This window comes from Geotrypetes seraphini, chromosome 1 (assembly GCF_902459505.1).
Source record: "Geotrypetes seraphini chromosome 1, aGeoSer1.1, whole genome shotgun sequence".
Classification (NCBI taxonomy): domain Eukaryota; kingdom Metazoa; phylum Chordata; class Amphibia; order Gymnophiona; family Dermophiidae; genus Geotrypetes; species Geotrypetes seraphini.
Genome location: NC_047084.1, coordinates 9350948 through 9374497, shown reverse-complemented (window position 1 = coordinate 9374497; position 23550 = coordinate 9350948). Strand labels below are relative to the sequence as shown.

At 40.0% G+C, this 23550-nt stretch overlaps 1 protein-coding gene across 1 annotated transcript in view; it reads right to left on the bottom strand.

Moving 5' to 3' along the window:
• The window catches only part of ARRDC3 (arrestin domain containing 3), a 29127-nt gene extending 6122 nt beyond the window's left edge, over window positions 1–23005 (bottom strand). Inside the window, exons 1-7 of the mRNA XM_033919686.1 lie at window positions 22524–23005; window positions 10512–10593; window positions 8894–9041; window positions 5621–5723; window positions 5009–5265; window positions 3297–3459; window positions 1349–1503 (exon numbers count right to left, since the gene is read on the bottom strand). Coding sequence (XP_033775577.1) covers window positions 1349–1503; window positions 3297–3459; window positions 5009–5265; window positions 5621–5723; window positions 8894–9041; window positions 10512–10593; window positions 22524–22803 — 1188 coding nt within the window. The 5' untranslated portion in view covers window positions 22804–23005. The remainder of the gene's footprint in view (window positions 1–1348; window positions 1504–3296; window positions 3460–5008; window positions 5266–5620; window positions 5724–8893; window positions 9042–10511; window positions 10594–22523) is intronic.
• Window positions 23006–23550: the final 545 nt, after the last annotated feature.

Genomic DNA, 23550 nt, shown 5'->3' with positions numbered 1-23550 from the left:
TAAATGATAATTAACATTTTCTCTGCGTACAGCGTGCTTTGTGTTTTTAAAATTTTATTGTTGGTAGATCATTTTGACTTGGCAACAAAGGTAAGGGGGAGGGAGGGAGGGGAACTGCTGAAAGACATCTAATAATCCTTGCAGGCTTGACTGCAGGGAATTATTTTTGTAAAATCATGTTTTGTTATGTGACTGGCATTATCTAGACTTTAATTTCTATGAATGAATAGAATGAAAATGATATAAAATTACTTGCTTGTTTTTATGTGCGTGCGCTGAAGGAAAGTGGAGAGAGAGTGGGCTGAGGATGCTGAAGGGAAATGGGGAAGAGAGTGGGGAGAAGACGCTGATTTATAAATTGACAATTGTACAGAATATTGTTTCTTTTTATACTTTAATATAAACAATTCAAGGCTTGTGTGGATGGAATCAGGTGGTTTGCGGGGATGGGGACCGAGCTTACGGGGATTAGTCCAATAAAATTGTATTTTTTTATATCTCATTATTTGTTTTATTTTTATTTGTTAATTTATAAAGTGGTGATTGTTATGTATCAGTTTTTTCAAATTTACATCTACTGTCTTTATATTTTGCACTGTATTAGAGGACATGTGTTACTGTTTTTTTGTGGTGTTGCATTGTATCCAGGGTCTGGTTTCTTGGCGGATCAGTTTAACTTTTGTCTACATATTTCTATTTTTAGTTTGTGATTATTCCATTTTGGGCGAGGGTGTATCTCTGTTCTGTGTGTATGAAAAAGACATAGTTTTCAGTTGGCATTGACTACAGGACCAATTGACTGTGCGGGATCTGGCTTGTTTAGTTTTACAATGTATGTGTTGGTGTTCTAGTGCTCACTGCAGTGTTTAAGATGCAGCCTTTTCCTAGGTACACTCTTGTGGTGCGATATGTAGATTGGTACTAAAAATCATATTTTTCATATAGATGGGGGGGGGTGTCAAAAAATGATGGGCCCTGGGTGCCACATACCCTAAGTACGCCACTGCCTGCAACTACTCCATATGTACTTCTAATGTCATGACAATTTAGACATAATTTATGTTTTGTTATGTTTGGAATAATGGTTACATATATGAGGTTCAATAAAAGAAAATTTTCACTGCCTGTTTCTATTCTGACCATTTATTCCATTTCATGGTTATTGCAAAAAAAAAAAAAAAAAATTTTTTTACATGGGGGGGGGGGGGGGGGTGTCAAAAAATGATGGGCCCCGGGTGCCACATACCCTAGGTACGCCACTGTGCTATTTGCTTTATTTCACTTCTCACTGCTGGTGATGGTGGGGCGGGGGAACAGAGAGAGAATTGGAGATGACTGATTGACTTACCTCAGAGTATAAGGGAGGAGGCAGAAACCGAAACTCTTGGATGTATGCAAAGAGTGGTCCCTGAAGAGCTCTTTCAAAGTCATCACAGGCGGATGATGGAACCAGGCTGCTTTGCCTCTGCTCCTCTGTAACAATCTCTGCATAACTGGGAGGTGCTGCAAGCAGCAAAAAGAGCACAGCTGTTAGCAAGAATGCTACAAATACACACTCCCGTGCTTTTATAAACAGCCAATGAAGAATTCAATGTCTCTAAAATACCAATAGAACAAAAATGAAACCCTAAAGTAAGGGAGGTAGAAAAATCACAAAACAAGCAAAAACCTCCCAAACCCCAAGAATAGAAAATGGATAGGGGGAAGAGACAAAGACAAACAAAGAACTCAGCTAGCTTTAATATAAATTATTAGAGCGGGAGAGCCCTCAGTCACACAGCCATCACTGGGAAATCCCAGGGGAAAGGCTGTCACGGGCTTACACCCAGAAGAGTGTTAACTGTGAAACATCCCCGGGCTCTCTCCGCGTGAATAAGTAAATAAAGTGCAACAATCACGTGCAATGTGTGAAAAAATATATAATAGATCAAAAAACACACTCAGGTAACTAAGTTTGAGTTTGTCTCTGTCCCCTAACCAGGGGGCCAAAAGGAAAAACAAGTGTCCAAATCTAGCCAAGCCAAACACAATCTGGAAGTGGCCAGATTGTGTTTGGCTTGGCTAGATTTGGACACTTGTTTTTCCTTTTGGCCCCCTGGTTAGGGGACAGAGACAAACTCAAACTTAGTTACCTGAGTGTGTTTTTTTGATCTATTATATATTTTTTCACACATTGCACTTGATTGTTGCACTTTATTTACTTATTCACGCGGAGAGAGCCCGGGGATGTTTCACAGTTAACACTCTTCTGGGTGTAAGCCCGTGACAGCCTTTCCCTGGGATTTCCCAGTGGTGGCTGTGTGACTGAGGGCTCTCCCGCTCTAATAATTTATATTAAAGCTAGCTGAGTTCTTTGTTTGTCTTTGTCTCTTCCCCCTATCCATTTTCTATTCTTGGGGTTTGGGAGGTTTTTGCTTGTTTTCTAAAATACCAATGGCATGATTAAATGCTCAAGTCCAAAGGAGAAGCAGCATAAGCCAGGGTCTTCAAACAAACTACACTTTAATGGCAACCCAAGTAACATATACAATGTGACCTTGCATTGGGCTCTACACAGGCCATGTTTTGGTGAGCGAGCCTGCATCAGGAGTCCAAGTTAGTGAATACGTCTTGAGTTAGTTAATGGCCATGGATTTAATATCAATTCATAAATAATGCTCAGCCAAGCAGAGTAACTAAGGCAGTGTGTTGCGAATTGTGTGATGCAGCAGCCGGTGCCAGTGCCTCTCCTCCTCTCCATGCACCTCTCCTCCATCAGTAACTCCTACCAGCGTAGAAATAGGCTCAGGGCAGCAGTTGGAAGGCTTCAGCGTATGGGCGGATGTTTACGTGATGTCGTCATGTATGCGAATGAGGTTATCGCGTCCAGTATCAAAAGGTTTGCGGGACACTGATATAAGGGTCGTAGTCAAGATGCATATGGGAATCACCTCTTCCTCCTCCTTTCCTCTGGAGCTCATTTGAAGACCTTGGCTCACTCTGCTTCTCCTTTGGACTTTTGCATTTCGTGCAGAGTGGTCTTTTCTCTGTTGTATAATTAAGGGCCCCACAGCAAATATTTCATTTATTAAAATTAACAAGTTGAGGGGGAAAGAGAAAAGCCTCAAGTCTCATTTTCAATTGCATGTGGAACTTTCTCTGCTTGGTACTATGCCTAAGCATACCATTTCTATTCATTCATGAATTGTTTTTGCACTGCTTTCAGTTTGTTTTTTTTGACTACAAGTGTGCCAACAGATTATTAAATACATTATGATACCAGGCAGCCCAAGGATTTACGTGAAATGTAATATTACCTTCAGGTCTTTCTGGCAGTGTCAAGCCAAGCCAGTTCATATTCATACTGCATTGGCTGCTCACGCTGGATGTCCTGCTTCCAAATGGGTGAAGAGGAATAGTACCAATGACAAGTGGTAAGTTAAGGAACAAGTCCATGGCACCAGGAATATCCACATACACCTAAAAAGGACAAACAGATTTACCACTTAGAATTAATCAGGAGTTTTCCATTTACTAATCTGACATGTAATGTCTCAGACTAGCTTCAATAAAAATGTACAAGAACAAAATTCAAAGACAGGGGTTCATTTTGGAGCTGAAGGGAAGTAAAATTCAGAGAAAATAGAAAAACACAGAGTATTTACTAACAGACAGTGTCAACTAAAACTGTTTCAAATTTTAAACAGGCTTAAGAGAAACTGATAGGAAATAACAATGCAGTGCAGAAAAATCTCTGGATTAGTTGCAATATTGCATCCTCATCTTCTTTTGGCTCCTTTACAAAGCTGCATTGGCGATTCCTCCACTGCAAATGTGTAAAAGCCCATTAAATTCCTATGGGCTTCGGTGCATTTGCTGTGTGAAAACTGCTACCACGGCTTTGTAAGGGGCCTTATGTGTACTATATTGCTGTGACAACTCCCTTCATACAGTCTTTATCCACAAAGGGCAAATTCTTGTTGTAAAAAAAAAAAAAAAATCCTTCCCTTGTTGCTTCAGTATTCACACGTGCATAGGTAACCTACACAGTCAAACTGATCTTGCTTTATAAGCACAGGATAGGAAATTCATTAAAAGGAATCTCACAGCAAAGCTTCAAACAAGTCAATTAATTCAATTTCTTTAAAAATGTTTAGCAATGTACAGTGTCGGCGTCTATAAGACAAACTTGGTTCTTTTTATTACATAGAGCTTTTTGGACCCCAGTTCGTTTACAGAAGTTGGATAGCTCTAAATCTAATAGATGCTGGCACTGTAATCTAGAAGCGGAGACATTGGATCATCTAATTTTTTACTGTCCCTGCATTATGAACTTTTGGAATTCAATTTGGTCTCAAATAAATTGCTTATTAGAAAACCATGTTGCACTATCATATGATACTGTTCTGTTTGGTATGTCTATGAGGAAAAAAAGTCAATTATCAGTACATAACAACAAACTTTTAATGATAATGCCGGGTGTTGCTATTCGATAGAACAAAAATAATGTCACCACATTCATTAGTATACTCAGTGAACTTATTTTCTGCTTAGAACTCTGCTATTCTGGGTGTTGCTATTCAGCATATTACTAACAACTAGAAAAATTATAACAATCTCAATTATACATTTTGGTGGAATTCCTTGTGTCATATTTACAAGATGGAAAGAGCAATTGCTTTACAGAAAGGTAGTTATAAATTTTTTTTAAAGATCTAGGGGGCCAATGGTTGATTTTTGCAATGAATAGGCATCATTTTTCTCTGGTAGTATATATATATAGGGGGGAGGGGATGATGGGGGAAAATTTGATTTAATAATGAGTGTTTTAACGTAATTATGATATGTTTAATGATAGTATAGGAAGGTGGGTGGGGGAGGGAATTTAACTAGTTTATTTATTTATAATATAATTGTATGATTTTCAAGTGTTGTATGAATGTCTTTCATATTCTTTTGTGCACTTGTTGTAAGTTTGAAAATGAATAAAGAACTTATAAAAAAAAAAAAAGTTTAGCAATGTGCCTACCATGAGTGAGTATTCCACATGGATTATATTAGACCCTAGTATGGAAGGGGACACTGGTGGAATCTTCAGTGGTTTGCCATTCCAGGTCTCTGTTTTCCCAGATGACAGGGATTCTCCCCGCAAGTTGGTGACGAGCTGTTTCACTTCCTTCATTTTCCCTTTGGCATAGAAAGTCTGTGTTTGGTAAATGGCGGCCTTTGGCACTACCATACGGGAAGAGCAGTTTTCAATCTCAGCAAAGATCTGAATTGATTCACCTAGAATACAGAAGGAGAATGTATTGAATGTCCTGGTAATTAAGTTTTTAAAATTCACATGCAAGGGAACCTTTGATTACAAGATTAAACACATCAAAATGAGAGCATACATTCCATTCCTGTACATAACGCTATATATTATGGCAATTCATATGTATTATCTTGCTTCATATGAAATGTTGGTACATGCTACCTTGGTAGATGACAGATTAATTTAAAAAAAACAACACTTTTTGCAAATACTAATCAGTTCTCAGCGTACGAGTACCAACATGGAGGGAGAGGGAGGGGAGGGGGACACCACATGCAAACACACTCAAAATATGATGGTGAGGAAACAGTTACTGTTACATACCTGGGGTATAGCCCTTCCTTTCTATTTTGGCACTTAGGGAGATTGGACCTGAGGTACAGAGCCAGCAACAGAGGGTCTTCTCTTTTGTGCCTGCTTGGGGTGACTGTAAAAGAAAACACAAAATAAAAATATTGAACCATATATCTTCTTTCAATACATTAATGCAAGTACAATATGTTTTTTTCCAAGTTCTATTTTATATTTGTTGCTTATATGCAGATATTTCAAAATTTGTATTTTCTAAAATCAATTTATTTTTATAATCTCACTGAAATACAACTAACATTGCTTTAAAGTTTCCATAATATATGCCTGTCCTGCTCAGTCTGGAAAGCATACCAGCCTAAAATAAATTAGCCAATATAGTTTCTGGAATTACTTTTTGGAGCAAATATGCAATGAAAGGTTTTGTGAATTTCATTTTTGTTTTTAAATTTTGGTCTCTTAAATTTTGTTTCATTGTGCATGAAAATGAAACAAAATAATTAAAACTACAACATACACAACATAGTTTGGGTGTTATTCGGCCTGTGTCTAATCAGTGTTGTTGTAAACACTGTACAGGCATTTTATACCCAATATTCAGCATGTAAGGAAGCAACCAAACCCCCTCCTTTAATGATACAATGGTGGAACCACCTTAAACTCAGTTCTTCCCAGAGGGGAAATGATACAGGAGGGAAGGAGCCAGGAGGACATCGTCCAGGAAGTTTAGAGCACAATAGGCCTCCACTACATCTGTGACAGTCAGGTAGGCCAAGTTCAACTGGGGTCCCTGAAGAACTATATTCATGACCTAGCCAGAGGTTTGACTGGCAAATGTTGTTAACTAGAGGCAGCAATGCCTGTCATAGTCCTACGGTAGCAGAACCATAGGAGTATAGTTAAAGAAAAGTTTGTTATTTTCTTCCTTGCCTGTGAAGCTAACAGGAACTCCCATATTTAATAAAGTGAACAAAAAAACCACAACAACTTTAACCTGCTGTATGGCTCCATTAGGTTCCAGGCCCAACCTTATTACCACATAGCATTAGGTCTCCCTGGATACAAATACTAAATCTAAATATTCAAGGACAGGACAGTGGCTGGCACTTATCTGAGTACTTCCAATATCTGGACTGGTACCTATATAAAGTTAGGATAGATTTGTTATCTGGGTAGTTACCCAGCTAGTGAACTGAAAATCATAGTTCAGTGGGTTAACTCCCAGCTCTGCCTTGGCAATAACTGGCTAGTAATGAGATGGTCTGAGCTAGGGTTACCATCTGAAACTAAAAAATCCTGGATGCATGGCCCCACCCCATTCCACACCCAGTCCCACCCCCATACAGCTTAGGCTCTTCTTTCCCCACTGGATTTGGAGGGCTTCCGAGCATACACGGGTGCGTATGACGTCATCCACGCATGCTCAGAGGCTTTCCTGATGCTATAGGGCTTTCCAAAGCCCAGGCAAACTGCAAGTTTTGGAAAGTCCGTCCAGGCACATGGACATATCCTCTAAAGAGAGGACATGCTTGGGTTTTCCCGGACATCTGGTAACCCTAGTCTGAGCAGATATTCAATGTCATTAACTGGTTATGTTCTGCTGAATATTAGATTAGGAAATAGTGTGAATTAACTAAATAGAAGTTGCTCCTACCCGGTAAAGTCATGCTGAGTAAATCAAACACAGTTAAATTACAGTCTACCCTAATTTGGTGGCACACAACACTGTTAAATAATTAACTTATCAACATAAGACAAAAATCAAGTTTAGTTTTGTTCCAGTTTGTTAGCTATTGTATTTTGATGTTGACTTGTATATACCTTGAGCCTCTTGTTGGAGGGCTTGTGAGAATAATAAATAAGAGACCTTTGCATAAGTAAGTAAAATCAAAGTCTCTTCAGTTAAAAGAAGCTGTCTAATATACTTGTGTTTTCCAAGTTACCTTGCTTTGCTCTTGTGAAGCTTGAATATTGTGCCTAAGGCAATAAACTATAGCTCAAGAACCAAACTAGGCCTCCAAGACTGAAATGCAATGATTTATTTAATGTTGTCATGTTATTTCCTAGGAGTTATCACTACAAAAAACTCAAATGCCTTTGAAATCTAATCTTAAAAAGGTGTTTCACATAAACTTGATCCCTACCAATGCTCTCTCTGAAGTTTTGCTGGCCCGTGCCTGCACAAAAAACATTTAGAGGGAAATTCTATAAATGTTACCTAATATAGCAGCATTCATTTTCTCATATTTATATATTAGACATATTAGGGAATAATGAAAATTTAAAATTAATTTGGGGCCCATTGACATCCTTTGTAGAATTTCTATAGTTATGGTTTGTTATTAGTTAATATGCACATCCAGGGAGGGGGGAGGGATGGGAGGTAAATAAGGTTGGAAAAATGGTTGGAAAAGTTTTGGTGGGTGAGGGGAGGGTATTAATAAGCATGAATATTTGAAAAATTTTAAGTGATGTCTATATTGTAAAATGAATAATTTACTCTGTATTTCACATATTGTATATGTTTTAAAATGAATAAAGAATATATTTTAAAAAATATATAAATGGAACCTAAGTTAATTGTGAAGCAGCATTTGAAATGACAATTAACATTAAATTTAAAGCACCTACTGGTGCCGGAATTGCACCTCCAGAGACACCTAAAGCTACTATGGGTGTAACTAACGCTGTAAGTGTTGTTAGCTGCGATTCATAGCAAAGATAGGTACTGGAAATGTAGGCCAGGGTTTTCATGGCCTATATTTCTGGCACCTATCTATCCCAGAAGTGCTATTCTCTATATGGCACCGCTGCGTGATTGACATGCGATCGGCAACCGCTGATAATTGGTGCCATATAGAGAATCCGGGTCTTTGTGCACAAGATTTCAGCCTCGCTCTGATGTGTGCAGTATAGCCCACGTTCACAATAAAATCAACAAAGATTTTTTTTGCTTGCAGTTGCTAGGCATGTGCGCTCCCTTTCTGAACCGTGCACATGCACACATGTATACGGGTTGGAGGAACACTGGCTCCCATCCCAACTCTGCTTTAGTCAGGCTTGCTAGTTTCAGAAAACAAAGGAGGTAGGCTCTGAGAGCGATTGTAAATGAAGGCAGCTGGGTTTTACATGTCACGTAATAGTGTGCAGGAATCTATAGTGGCACCACTTCATTTTAAACAGGCAACAGACAGGGATTTGCCATAGGTACAAAAATGTGAGGGGGCTTTGAGTGATTAAATGCACATATGGTAAAATCAAGCAACTAATAACTACATCTATTCTTACCAGTAATGAAGGAGTGTTGATATCTATATGTTCAAAAACTGTAAATTCCTTCTTTAGTTTTACTGGTAGAAGCCAAGCTCTATGTAGTTCGGCTTTCACCCAATAGCGCACACTGCCATGTCTGCCTTCAAATGAGGTAGCAAGTGGTCTGTGTCAGGAAAGAAAAAGGCAAATCAATTAGACTCCAGCAACATAGAGTTATCAAACTGATAATCAGTATATTGCACATATTAAAACAATTAGATGCAATAAGGATCAACATACACATCCAAGCAAAATATTGCAACTTTATTTGTGTGTGTGGTGCTGGTGGATGAGGCAGAATCTTTCAGCTGGATGCACTAATTAAAAAGGTCAGTTTTTCCCCCCCCCCTATTTTGTTTCATTAAGAAATATTTCTATAAACTGTGAATAAAGAGATGAGACAGCTCGGGGGGGGGGGGGGTATATGATTGAGGTCTATAAAATACTGAGCGGAGTAGAGTGGGTAAACTTAAAATCAAATTTTTTTAATACTTTCAAAATACAAAGAATAGGGGACACTCCATCAAGTTACAAGGTTATATTTAAAGCAAATAGAAGAAAATATTTTTTCACATCAATAGTTAAGCTCTGGAACTTATTGCTGGATGAGGTGGTAAAAGCAGTTAGTATATCTGGATTTCAAACAGATTTGGAGGAAAAGTTCATAATGTGTTATTAAGAGAGACATAGGAAAGCCACTACTTATCTCTGGGATTGGTAGCATAGAAATCTTGTTATTCTTTGGGATTCTGCCAAGTACATGAAACCTTGATTGACCATTGTTGGAAGCAGGATTGTGCTAGATCAGTGGTCTCAAACTCGTGGCCCGGGGGCCACATGCGGCCTGCCAGGTACTATTTTGAGGCCCTCGGTATGTTTATCATAATCACAAAAGTAAAATAAAACAGTTTCTTGATCATATGTCTCTTTAGCTATAAATGACAATATTATTATTGGAGACTTGGCCAAAAGGAAAGATTTATAAACTATGAAGAGTTTTACCTCATGCAAAATTGTCATTTCTTTAATAAGACATTAACTATTTTTTCTGCGGCCCTCCAAGTACCTATAAATCCAAAATGTGGCCCTGCAAAGGGTTTGAGTTTGAAACCACTGTGCTAGATGGACCACCGGACTGACCCAGTATGGTTACCGTTATGTTCTCAAGTTATGTTAAAAAATAGCTCTTTCAAAATGGTGGCAGATGCTACTGCATTGGGGAAGCCAAGAATCTCAATGATTGATCATTAATAGATGAAATAGGAAAAAAAAAATATACTGATCAACTCAGAAGTATTTCATAGTAATTTTAGCAATTTGAAATCATCTTTAAGAATACTACAAAAAATTATCAGCTACACAAAATTAAGACAGATTTAAGAATCTAGTAATGTTTTGTCAAAAAACAAACAAACCCGAAAACCTGATGTACCCACCCCTGAGTTATCCCTCCTCTCCAAGATTCTGCTCATAAAACAGAGAATGGTCAATAAGGTTCTTCCTGGATAATATTTTTCACTGCTAGCCTGCTAGTTTTTCTACCTGGAACCTCTATTCATAGCAAGGCATATTTCTATCATTAAGTCATACTCACGTTTGTGGAAGTTCAAAGCTGAATGCATATTCATGTCTTCCTGAATGGATAGTGGTAAGACCTTCTTCAGAATTGTCATCATCTAAAAAGCAAAAAAAGAAAAACCCCAAAACATATTAAATTGTTCACAATCCAGGTTTTCATTCCTTCAATAAGGGGCCCCCCTTTTACTAAGCTGCACTAATGAATGCTTACTGCAACAAAAGAATGGTTTACTGCAGGGCATATATTAAGGCATCCTGTGGTAATTTTGGGATATGAGGGCACTGGAAGTGAAGAATGGGTGTGTTCAATTGGTTAGTGCATGGGCATTGCTGCACACTGATTAGCACAGGTTTAGCAAACAAGTCTGTACCACCTATAAAACAGGTGGTAGTAAGGGCTCAAAAGCTAATGGAGAAACTAGTGGGTGGCCATTAGTTTCTGGCAGCAAAAATAACCTTAGCTCAAGGTTATGACCCAAGTATGGACCACTGTTTGGTAAAAAGGGCCCCACCCCAAGCATGAGGCATACAGAGCAAACATTTGTACTGAATTGTTCTGTTAAATCAATACTCATGCCATAAATGACAAAATTCATTGCTTTAGATTTAACACAGCATACATGAAAATGTATCTGAAAATGGGCATATAGTATTTGTCATTACCTATTAAAAATACTTCAGGTGAACCTATTCAAATAAGAAGATAATGTGAATTTTTAAAAACATAGAGTACCTTCAGTAGTATATGAAGAAACTTAAAATATTTATTTTTATTACAAACTACAGGAGCAGTCAAAGCTGAAAATAAAGACAATGTTTAAAAGAGATTTTGTGCATCTGTGGACTAGAGGAAACACTTAATATTGTCTTTATTTTCAGCATTGACTGCTGCTGTAGTTTGTAATAAAAATAAATATTTTAAGAGGTTTAACCACCCAGTTTGGTGGTTAAAAAAAACATGCAGCATGAGCAAATCAGTCCAAAGATAATCTTTTAAAGCAAATGCTACACTTACATTTTAAACAACAAAAATTCTTCATAACCCAAAAGGCTGCTATGAAATCCTCCCCCAAAATTGCTGCTTCCCCCCCACTAACTTCATGTGTAGCATAGTTCCAATTCAAACTTGGGACAGATTATCTTGTGTAGCATAATGTAGGCAGGGGGACAGTAACAGGTAGAAATATAAGTGGAGTTGAGGCTCTGTCACAGACCTCTTTAGAGGTTTATATAGGGGATGTGATGGAATACTAAGGCTGCCATGGACCTTCCAAGGCAGGCTAGGGGAGGGAAAGAAGCTGACTAGTTTTCCAAGTGCATTTAAGGACACCTTGTATTTCCTATTTACAGTAGGCTATGTTAAAATGTACTCAGGACTTCAACATCCTCTGAAACCTGCCTCATTTCTTTCACCCCTCTGCCAAGAAACCTGTGACAAAAGGAGGATACAAAGGCACCTTATCCCATAAAGAAATCTCTCTAGCGTCAAGCAAACAGAGGCTAATGGAGCTCCTAGGAAGTGACCAAGTATTATTCAAAGGGAACAGTGTAGCAGCATGTTTCTGGGTACAGTACTTCCTTGCCAAGAGATTTTTGGGAGGAGTTTTACAGTTGCAGTAAACAACTTGACCTTCCTTATTCTATCCTGGCTTCACTGCATTAGAAATATCCTGTTACACCTCAGAAGAGAGCCAATTATATAAAATCTTGGAAAGGGGATTTCCCATCTCAAGCAAAATAAAAGCTAACATATTTTAAATAGAATGCAAAAATAATCTTACAATTTATATAAATGAAGAATGCCCACCACAGATGCTTACCAAGAAACAGATTTCAGAGTTTAAAACAAACAAACAAACAACCCCCCTCCCCCCCCACATTTCACCAGTACTAAAAAACTAACCTCATAGGATCGATGCATATCTTTTAATACATCAAAACTACAAAAGCACAAAAATATGCCAGGGGAAAAATTGAGAGCCTAAAATTAAAGAGCATGCTGCTAAATGCAGTGTATAAGGTATTCCCAGGTGAATTGGACTGATCATGCATTAAACCTGTGCAAACAGGAACCAGGGAAAACCCTAGGGGGGCATACTGGGAAAGACTGGTACAAATTTTTGACCAGCACTCGTCATTTTGTGGGGGGCTAAAACCTGAGGTACAGAAAACTGTTAAAAGTCACTTGTACAGATTGGGAGACAAAGAACCCCCCCCCCCCAAACAAAAACAACAACAACGATTCACAATTTGACACTCGTCTGAAAACTACAGCAAGAAAGAAAGACCTGTTACTGGCACTGCAGTTGAGGTTTCTGGAGAATACAGAGCTAGGGTCAAGAGGGAGAGGAACAGGTGGAGTCCAAGAAAGGCTTGGTAGACGTGGAAGAGGGGGACTCCGACTGCAGGAAGAAGAACCATGCTTTCCTTGTGGGAAGTATGGACATAAATCTAATTTAATCCAGGATTTCTAGATCACTCTATGCCTATAAAGGATCAAGGTGATTTACAATGTTAAGAACCTGTGCATATCACTGGGAGCTACAGAGAACAGTTGTAAAACAAACAAACAAAAAACCCCCAATGAATGTTCCATTATATAGAGAACTCAAGCAGGTAGTACAGATGTAGACTAAAGAAAACTAATTTAGAATACCATTAGTAGAGTACCATATGGACTCTATGTGAAAGTGCAAGAAGTCTGAATGGAAATTGTTCAATGTACTCCACTGGAAGAGACAAGCAGTAGATATTGAATCTGTCTTGGTTGCATGCCATAAAGAAATCTTTTTAGCTTTCTTCTGAATTTTTGGTAGCAAGTTTCCTTTCTAGTGTCCAGTGGTAGGTTGTTCCATATACTGAGAGCAACATTGGTAAACAGCAACTTTGAAGATGGGAATGTACTTTGTTCCTTTAGGTGTGGGTATTGCCATCTGCGATCTGTTGGTGATTCAGGCTGATGTTAGTATAGCCTAAAGAACTGGATTAGTTCCTTTGGTTAATGATTGTTGCAAATATAGAACATAATGCATGATGCTTTGAAGGAGATCCAAGACTTAATGGGCAACCAGTGGAGCTTACTGTAGTATTCAGTTAGAGTCAAACTTCCTGAGCCTGAATATTAGTTTAACCACTGTATTTTGTCTGTATAGTTCTTTAGCGCTTAAACCAGCATACAAGGAGTTGCAATAGTCTAGCAGGGAGAGAATGAGCATTAAGTGGTGTTCATAAAAGGGCCTGATGAAACTGATGTGTTTGATGGTATTGGATGTTTTTTTCCCTCCCCTCCAGAGATTTGAAAAGAGTCCAGGGCAATTCCAAGGATTTTAGACAAGTTTTGTACTTCGAGTATGGTTCGAGACAGAAGGAAGACAGAATTAGGGACTGATTGTTGGTGGTATGAACCAGAGTAACTTTGCCTTGGCGCGGCATTCAGCTTGAGCTTGTTGTTTGCCCAGAATTAGTTCCTTCCAAAATTAATTCTGCAATGTTTGGGGAGATTGGGTAGATCTGCAACAGAAGAAGATGTCATCAGCGTAGGTTAGGAGTTGTTCACCATTTTAAATTTGATTTTGCCAAGGGGGGGCTTATAGTTTGAATATTATAGATAGAGGGGAACACTGAGGTACACCACAAAAAGATCTCTAGCTTTGAGAGGTGGTATCCTTCCATATGAAGTATTCTCTATTGGTTAGGAATAAGTTAAACTAATCAACTACTGATCCTCCTATTCTGATTTCAGAGTTTCAAGAACAGGAGGTTGTGGTCCACAGCATCAAAGGCTGCCAAGATGTTGAAGTAGAATTGCTTGTTTTCCTTTGCATAGAGATTGCTCGATATTGTTAGTGTGAGAAGTAGTAATTATGTACTGTATTGGGATCTGAATCCATATTGAGTTGGATGTAGGCAAAAGTGTTTTTCAATATATTTGTTCAGTTGTTTGCAGATATTGTTTCAAGTAATTTGGTCAATATAGGTATTCCTGCAATAGGACTATAGCTGGAGGGAATGGTAAGTCTACACTCTGGGCTTTAGGAATGGGAGTTAAAGCTATGTGGCCCATTTGGCGTGGCAAGGTTCCTTCATGGAGCAGGAAAGCTGAGGAATCTGGTTAGCCATTGATTAATGGCATCTGATGCAAGGGTACTGCAGTGTTTGGATTGTTTATTGAGGAGTATGGTGACTTCAGTTGTGGTTATGGGGCAAAGTTGTTCTAGATTCTGTCTGCAGGACAGTAGTTCATCTAAAGTGGGCTTGTATGGCAGTTCAGTCATGAAGGTGCAAGCCATTTGCCTAGTATCTGCTTGAATGTTCTTTATTTTATCTAAGAAGTAATCAGCTAATTCTTGAGTGCTTGATTGGGATGCGATATTTGACTGGTCTGGCACAGGGGGTGTAGTTAGTGTGCACATAATATGAAAGAGTTGTTTTGAATCAAAGTTGCTATTTTCAATTTCTGTGGCAAAGTACTGTTTTTTTATTCCCGCTACATTGTAGTTTAGGAATTAATTGCCTTCTTCCACAGTAATCTGTGCATTGGGGATTGACTTTCAAGTTGTCTGCAAGCCTGTGTTTCAAATTTGAGTGAGATTAGTACAATGCAAGGTGCGATAGTTTAGGAGAACACTGTTGTCCAGCGCTTGCGATATAGAATCATTCCAGTAGTCAATCATGTTTGTAGTAGGATGAGTTAGACTGACTAGAGGAAGGTATTATGAAGAAGAGAAGCCATGCAGCTCTATGCCTTGGTCTCTCAACAATTAAAGCAAATGGTCAGGTGGTTGGGGCGCCGCTCCTAAGTCAGCCCTTAGTGATAAGGTTTACTATATTCCCCCTGCAGGGAAAATACCTTCCATGGTTGCTTATATCACAGTACCGCTATTAAACAACAGATTTTTAAACCTGTCAGTGTGGAAGTTGGACCCTTAAAAAGGATCGTACAGTTCTCCTTGATCCAATGTAAATTAGGTTGCACACAGTCTATTACAAACTACTTTTCCAATAAATTCCTGAGCTAGTTAAGGTCCCCTTTTATCAAGCCGTGCAAGGGTTTTTTTTTAAATCACCAGCTGCTGGGTTAAAAGCTCAAATGCTCATAGAATTCCTTTGAGCGTTAGAGTTTTACAGCAGCGGCCGGTGATAAAAAAAACCCTAATGCGGCTTGATAAAAGGGGGCCTAAATCAGAAGCAGAGGAGCAGCAAAATTGGGCAGGAAGATGAACTAGGTAGGAGTGCCAAACCATTTATGGGCAAGCAGGTCCTAATGAAGTGAGATCCTGGAGGATTAATCTATTAAAATCACTATTGATCCTACAAAGCCAAAAACACTGGTAGTACAATATCTGTCATTTTTATCTATTGGGATTTAAAAACCAATTTATGAAGAGATTCATCCAAGGCAAGCTACAGCACAATATCTGTCCCATAAAAAAAGCGCCCCCCAACCGATGACAGCTCTCTTTGACAAACCAGAACCATGCTCCCCCCCCCAGTGAAACAGCAGGAGGAATGCCCACTCCCTCCTGCCATGCCGACCAACCCCATCCCCCTGACCAACCCCATCCCCCCCCCCCTTGATAGCGAAACTGCAGGAGGCATGCCCACTCCCTCCTGCTACCAAAAGCCCCCTCCAACATCCTTTATCCTCCCTCTTCCCCCCTGAGAAAAGGCAGGATGGATGCCCACTCCCTCCTGCCACCCCTTACCCTCTGAACCTCCCCCTGTACTTTTTTTTATAGAAGTTTGAGCAGGAGAGAAGCTCAGTTCGTTCCGCTCATAGTCCTGCCAATTCAAAATGGTGGGTCTTTTCCTCCCCAGTGCATCATATGATGCACAGGGAGGAACCTAAGGCCGATCCCGATTGCCTCAGATGCCTAGGCCTTGCCCAAGGTATGGGGGTGGGCCTTTGGTGGCAAGAGGGAGTGGGCATCTCTTCTGCTGTTTTGCTACCATGGGGGGGTTGGGAGTCGCCATGGCAGGAGGGAGTGGGCATGCCTACTGCCAATTTTCTTTCACGGTGGGGGGAGGGGGAGTCAGCATGGCAGGAGGAAGTGGGTATTTCTCCTGCTGTTTTCGTTGACGTGGAGGGAGGGAGTGGTTCATGATGCCAGTTTGTCGAGTAAAGCCGTCATCAGTTGGTGGGTGCTTCTTTAAAAAAAAAAAAATGGGACAGATAATTGTACGTGTGTAACATGCACACAGCATCTGTGCCCATGAAAACAAACAAAAAAAAAAAAAGTAAGACAGGTAAGCAACTAGTTTTGACCAGTCTTTTTTAGTGCATCAGGAAGCCATGTTAAGAGCAGAAATCGTTCTACTAGTTTACATAGCATTTTAGTATTAATCAGTTTATTTGCATGGTTGGATCGGGGAATGAATGATCGTGCAGAAAACCAGGTGGTGAGCCGATTTCTGTATCGGATCGGCAAATGCAATCATTGCTAAAGCCGTTAAAACAGATTTAGCGACAATCGCTGGCTTTAGTGCTTCTGGGCTCAGGTGCGGGGTGAATCACTTGAAAAGCTCTTAAAGGGATTAGACCAGTCATAGCAGAATAGTTAAATCAAGGCCTTATATATCCTTGCACCTCACCCATCAGAGAGGCCAGAGACGAAAAACACCTGGAGATTTGCACAGGATCTACGAGTTTTAATAAAGTAGTAATTGCTGGTTTTCCTGTAGTCAGTAATCTGGCCAGTATCCCATTTGTGATGCCAAGCAAGTCAAAGTGCTACACAGTGAAGTGTATTTTTAGCATAAAATTATTTAAGGACAAACAATACTTATTTGCTGTCTCCTATGAAGGGAAATGGTACACAGGGGTACACAGAAAACCCATCACATTTTTCACAGGCATTAAGTAAGGGCCAGGTTCTCAAAACTTACCCTGCCTTTAATGATGGTCGCTAAACCAGCTCCAGCCGGTTTAGCATGGCAATATTTTATTGCGTGATTATGAGTTTGGCGCACCGTGGTCTTTTCCGAACTTCCTAGCAGCCTCTGACGCTACCATGCAGATGTATTACAACAAGGTCATAAATATTAAAATGGTGGTAAAATGGACACAATATTTAAACGAGCACTCTGGGCGATTCTCCATCATCACTGGGTGATTCTCCAAGCGCAGTGCTGGCTTTTGATGACCAAAAATTAACGACTTGTCCAGAGGTATCGGTACTGTGAAACACGCATCTCAGGTGTGTGTTTCTGGCTGTGGCTCATGATAAAATATAATTTAACCCCCCCCTAAAAAAAAAAAAACAACATTCACATAAACTATAGCAGTATAAGTTTTGGGGGAAAAAAATCTAAAAAGCATGTGCCTCAGGCACATGTACAAAAGGTGTGTCTTACGCATGCTTGTTGAAAGCAGACACTTGCACCTCCCCTCCATCCAATTGTGCCTATGACATGTGCATATATTGCACTCTAAAAAGGCACGCACACGATATGAGTGCCTATGGTGTTAATTTCTCCCGGCACATGCATATATTTATGTCTCTTTCCGTGGATTATTTCACTATCACCAGCGACTATCTCATGTAAATTTGGCAACCATCTGTGATCCTCATTTGCATGCATGGTTCTTCAAGAATGACTTGTCTTTTTGAAATTGTTATATTTATGGCTGCGATAGCGGCCCATCAGATTTTACTATCTATATTAGAGAATCCAGTTCTAAACTAGAAGAGAATTCCCTGGGAAAACCAGTGTGGAGATGCTCATCAGATAAAGGAAGTGTGCTCATCAGATAAAGGAAGTTGAATCCAAGACAGCAAGATCCTGTTGGGAGAAGCTTTAGCTTGTAAATTAAAGGTAAACCAGGAAGAAATTGCAGTTTTGCCAGCCTAAAGAGCAGTATCAAGACTTCTGCTAGGACCAGAGCAATAACACCTGCTACCACCTAGAATACAGACTATCCTTGTTTTACCAAGATACGCTTGACCTAGTATAAGATTATAGAGTGATAGCTATAAGAAAAAGCAGAAGAGAAAGCCTTTGTTATTTAAAAAAAAAAACACAACAAAAAAATACCTCAAGTTGACACACTGTGCAGCCCCAGCCTTATGCTTACCTTATGCATGGTAAAAACAAGCTTCTAATGCAGCCATATGGGAGAAAGCATCACCCACACAGCATACTACAGCACTCCTCTGGATGCAGTAGCAGCCTCAGCTTTGGCAATAAAGCTAGTGGATAACATTGTGCTGTTGTATCCTTTTAATTGTGCAGTGCCACATACTGTGTGACACCCTTGATCCTGTTTGCAAAAAACACAGTATCCTTCTAGGGCTAGACTAATGCATTACAAACTGCAGATTCTGGGAGCCTCACATATTACTGCAACATTCTTAATACTTCCATACTTCTCCCTTAACTAGGTGATGGAGAGCCACATAAAAATATAACAGTTGTGGAGACTAACTAAACACCAAGATGACCTGTTAGAAGTATCTTCACCACACTCACCAACCAGAGAAGGTAAATATAGTAGCAAGATATGCAGTAGGTACAGCACACATAGCACAGAAGCATCAGCACAGGATTCCATGGGTCAAAAAGCATACAAGTCACAGAGCTTGGCATAACTAGAGAAGTCACCTAGCTAAGAGAACTACTAAAAATGAATTCCAGATATGTTCACAGAGTCTGTCACGATTTTGAGCAGATCTAGGAACTCAGAAGGCACTTAACCTCTAACGGGAAATGTATCTAGAATGTTGAGTACATTTCAAACCACAGTGCAATTACACTGCAAGTCAAGGTGGCTATAATTGTCAGGGTCACTCAGTTAAAGATTTCTTGAGCAGAGGGAATTACCTAACCTAACCCACCAGGCAGCAAAACAGGTTGCTGCTTCCAAGCTCCAGACTGACAGTCTTCCAAGCTTTTGATATGCTCACAGGCCTGTTATAGAAACAGGAAATACTCATCTGCATAATCAGGCTTCTGAGGGGGAGGGGGGGGGAAGGTTGGAAAATACAGTACATGGAGGAGATTTGGGGTACAGTAGAAGAGAAGGAGCAGTTTCTGATGATTTAGTTGTATTTTGCTTCTGCATATTATGGACTGTGACAGGGAAGCAAAATATGGTGAAGCAGTTGGATTATATTGGGTAAACCCTAGATTCTCTCAAGTACACAGAAATGTGTCATGCATATCTAAAGGGAAAAAGAACAGATAAGCCCAAATGCACATATTACATTATTGTCTTACTAGAGGTACAATCAGCACTGTGTCCCTTGAAAAATGAGAAACCGTAAGTCATGGAACTGATAAACTGTACTGCCTTTCTGTACCTGGGGCAATGGAGGGTTAAGTGACCTAACCAGGGGAGCTGCAGTGGGAATTAAACCCAGTTCCCCAGGTTCTCAGCCACTGTGTACTAAACATTAGGCAGCTACTTCATTCCTCATATGTAATCCTACAGGATATGGGGTGAATAGTATCAAGGAAGACCGAACAGATATACAAAAATCATAAGCTGCTAACCCATGTACCTATCTAATAATGAATCCTTTTTATCAATTGCTTTACTCAAACTTACATTCTCTATATAATTTGACCTTTATGTACGGTAATATTCACAAAACACTTTGTCTGAACTTACCTTTCCACTCAGTTAGTGTTTTGTAAAATATTATACAGTACTGTATATATAAAACCAGGACCAGACTCTTAATAAAAAAAAAAGGCACACACATTTTCTTTCGTTAGTTCGTGAGTTTTCTATCTATACCCTCTATATCGTACTCTTTTTGTTGAAATTTTATGCTAGCTCAGCAGTGTGCACTAAGCTACCAGAACAGCAGAGGCAAGACTGTGTGGTAAACAAGTGCTGAGCTGTCAATCAGCAGCAGACTGGAGCAGGAGAGGACCGGCCTAAACCGGTGCAAGCAGAGCCCCAGCCAGTCTCTCATATGCATATACATTACCCACAGTGCTGCATAGGCTGTCGCAGCACAGCCTACCATGCTGACGTTAACGCTACGCCCCCTCCCTACCAACGGCCACTTCCTGCTTTGAGGCAGCCGGCAAGGATGTGACAGCTCGCTCGAGTGCTTGCCGATGCCGCTTAAAAAAACACACACAAAACTTATCGCTAGAAAAATTAATAAAAACAAAAAATTGATATATATATATTTTTTTTTACTAGCTCTCATGAGCTAGAACTCCATCTAGTCGTGATAGCAAACAGGAAATAGCCTAGTGGTTACTAGAGCGTCCTAAGAACTGGTGGAACTGAGTTCAGTTCCCACTGCAGCTCCTTATGACTCTAGGTAAAGCCACTTAACCCTCCGTTGTCTTGGGTACAAAATGAGTACCTGTATATAATATGTAAAACCACGTTGACTAACTAAAAGGCGATATATCAAGTCCCCTTCCTCTTTCGCTTAGCTTCGGCAACATAAGGATAACTAAATCGTCACGTTCTCCACGGCTCTGAGCGTTCTGCTTTATGGAGCTTCAACTACAACATACACAAAAAAGGGCAGATGATGGGTAACTGTCACGTCAGATTTGTATGGCAAAAAATAAGCTTGCCCTAGCCCATTCCTTCCCACTATGAAAACATCCCAAAAACATGATTTCTCTTTTATGGTTCCATACTCAAGCTATATCAATCAACAGAAAATGCCACCCTTCCCCTGTTCACCCCGAGACCTAGAAAGAGGCATAGAATCTACTGTAAAGCAGCGCCCGTCGGGATAATGGGAATCCCGGAAGAACAATTCCGGAGTCCCTTCCCCCTTTAACCGTCTCAAATCCTGCAAGCAACAGCACCGACCAATCGGCGGTGGCCGTCCTCCTAGCAACAGACTAACAAACCGGCTCTACCAATCACCCACTGAGAAGGCGCTGCTTCACTGCTAAGCTAGTCTGAGAGATACTCTGCTCATCCCCACAAGCATGTTCTTTTGCTGTGCACTGCCAATGCATATTACCGAGAATAACGGGGAACTGTAGCCGGTTCCTGATGCTGATAAAGGACGAAAAAGACGGAGAGAATATCAGTGGGAACACCCCACGATCCACTTGAGAATTGCCACGGCTACAAGTTTCCAAACTACTCTGAATTACAGAAAATTATCATTCTGAATTGTGTTTGTAGTATTGAGCGCATTCCGAACGCAGAATCTCACTGCAAAACTCCTCCGCACGATTTCTTAATTATCTTTAGTCCTTAGGGGAGTTAAAGAAAGTGTTCCATTCAGACTCCTTTCATGACAAAGGAAGAAGCCACAAATTATATAAATCTTTTATTTTTCTTTAAGCTATTCCCTTGCAAGAGTATGAAGTCATTGGCACCAGCTGATGTCTCTGACCAAGCAGAGAAGCCGGGCGCCCCCGCCTCCTCCTCCTCCACACCAGTAGTCCGAAACAGGATTGAACCGCTTCTAACAAAGGGTGGAAACTTCAGAAAAACAAGTCCTGAGTCTTACTTCCCCAATTTAACAATCCCAACGGCAGATCTGAGCCCTGACAGTTCCTTAGACTAGGTTCCAGTACGAGAAAATGCTTCCTGGAAACGACTTTTATCCAGGGCTTGCAACTGCAGTCCCTTCAAATGAGGGAAGTTGGACAGGATACAAAGGAGAGGAGTAAATTTTCTTAAAATTCGCAATGGCAGCAACATTAAATATAAAATTGGCAATATTATTCCAATACTGAACCCTTTTTTTTTACTGTTTGCCCCAATAAAAGCAATACAGAGAATAGGCATCTATAAAATTGATTTTACTTCTCATGGAGGGTCAGCTAAAAAGTGAGCTAGGATTACTATCATTCGTAACGATTCATCTTTTACTAAAAAACAAAAAATATTTAACTATATAAATATGCAGCGTAATGCAGGTTACCTGGAGAACGAGAGTATCTGAAAATGCAACTCTTGCAAGAGATGCACTCCCATTTCTAACATATTGCCTTATAAATTAAAACTGGACTGCACTTAGCAAAAGACAAACACACACAAGCCGTATAGATTTGCAACCTTTCAGTCATATAAAATAAAAACACAACTTACCTCTTTCGTGCCCGATTAAAATGTCCTTGTGGTTGAAATATTCTACTTCTTCAGTGTAATTCTGTGTATAGGCAGTGTTGGATCCAGCATTTCTCGATTCAGTCCAGCGTACTTTTGCATGCCCCCTTGCATGAATTTTAAGAGATTTTACCCTAATTTCCCCAGTAACTTCTAGAGTCACCCTTCCTGAGACTGTGTCCCCGCTGGAATACACAGGGACATTACTGTCATTGAGACAGTCAAAGCTTATTGTCAAACCCTTCACCTTTCCCAGCACCATGTTTGTAACAAAATCTACAAAAATATATTGTAAGAAAAAATGTTTCAGGATATCATGTAAAATGTAATATTTAAATACACTGATCGATGCCCTTGCTGTGCAATAAAAAAAGGGCAGAATCAGTGCAATCTTTGCGGAGAGTTCATTGAAATTTCAGAAAAGTAACAGCACTGGATACTGACAACCTCTCGCTTGCTCTGTGGTCTGTACAAAGACAGGGTGGCTGCTGCTTGCCAGCTCACTTTAAGAGCAGCTTTGTGAAAAACAACCTGAGTGCGCATGTGCAAGCGGGTGGGGCCTTCCACACAAGCTGTAAGGAGCTCGATCTTCCAGAGAGGATCCGTGCAGCAAGTGGAACGCTGAGCCCACACTTCAAACTCCTTGCAACATAAATAAGAATTCCCCTCCCCCCAGTCCCCTAACATGAACATGCTTAAAAAGCAGCCTTAAACCTGTAGCATGAGGTCATGTTGAATGACTACAAAAGTCTGATCTTGCTTTAAGTATAGTTTCATTTATAGGGCATAAAGTTTTTACAATACTAATTTAAGTACCAGTATAGGCACAATCAGGTGACTTAACGAAAAAGTAAGTGACATTAATTTTATTTTATTTTCGCACAGTGTACCTCCTTCCCATTTCCTTGGTGCCCCTTCCTATGCCATTAGTGCCCCCAGTGCCTCTTTCCTATGTCCTTAGTGCCTGAGTGCCTTCATCCTATGCCCGAGTGCCTCCTTGCTAAGTCCT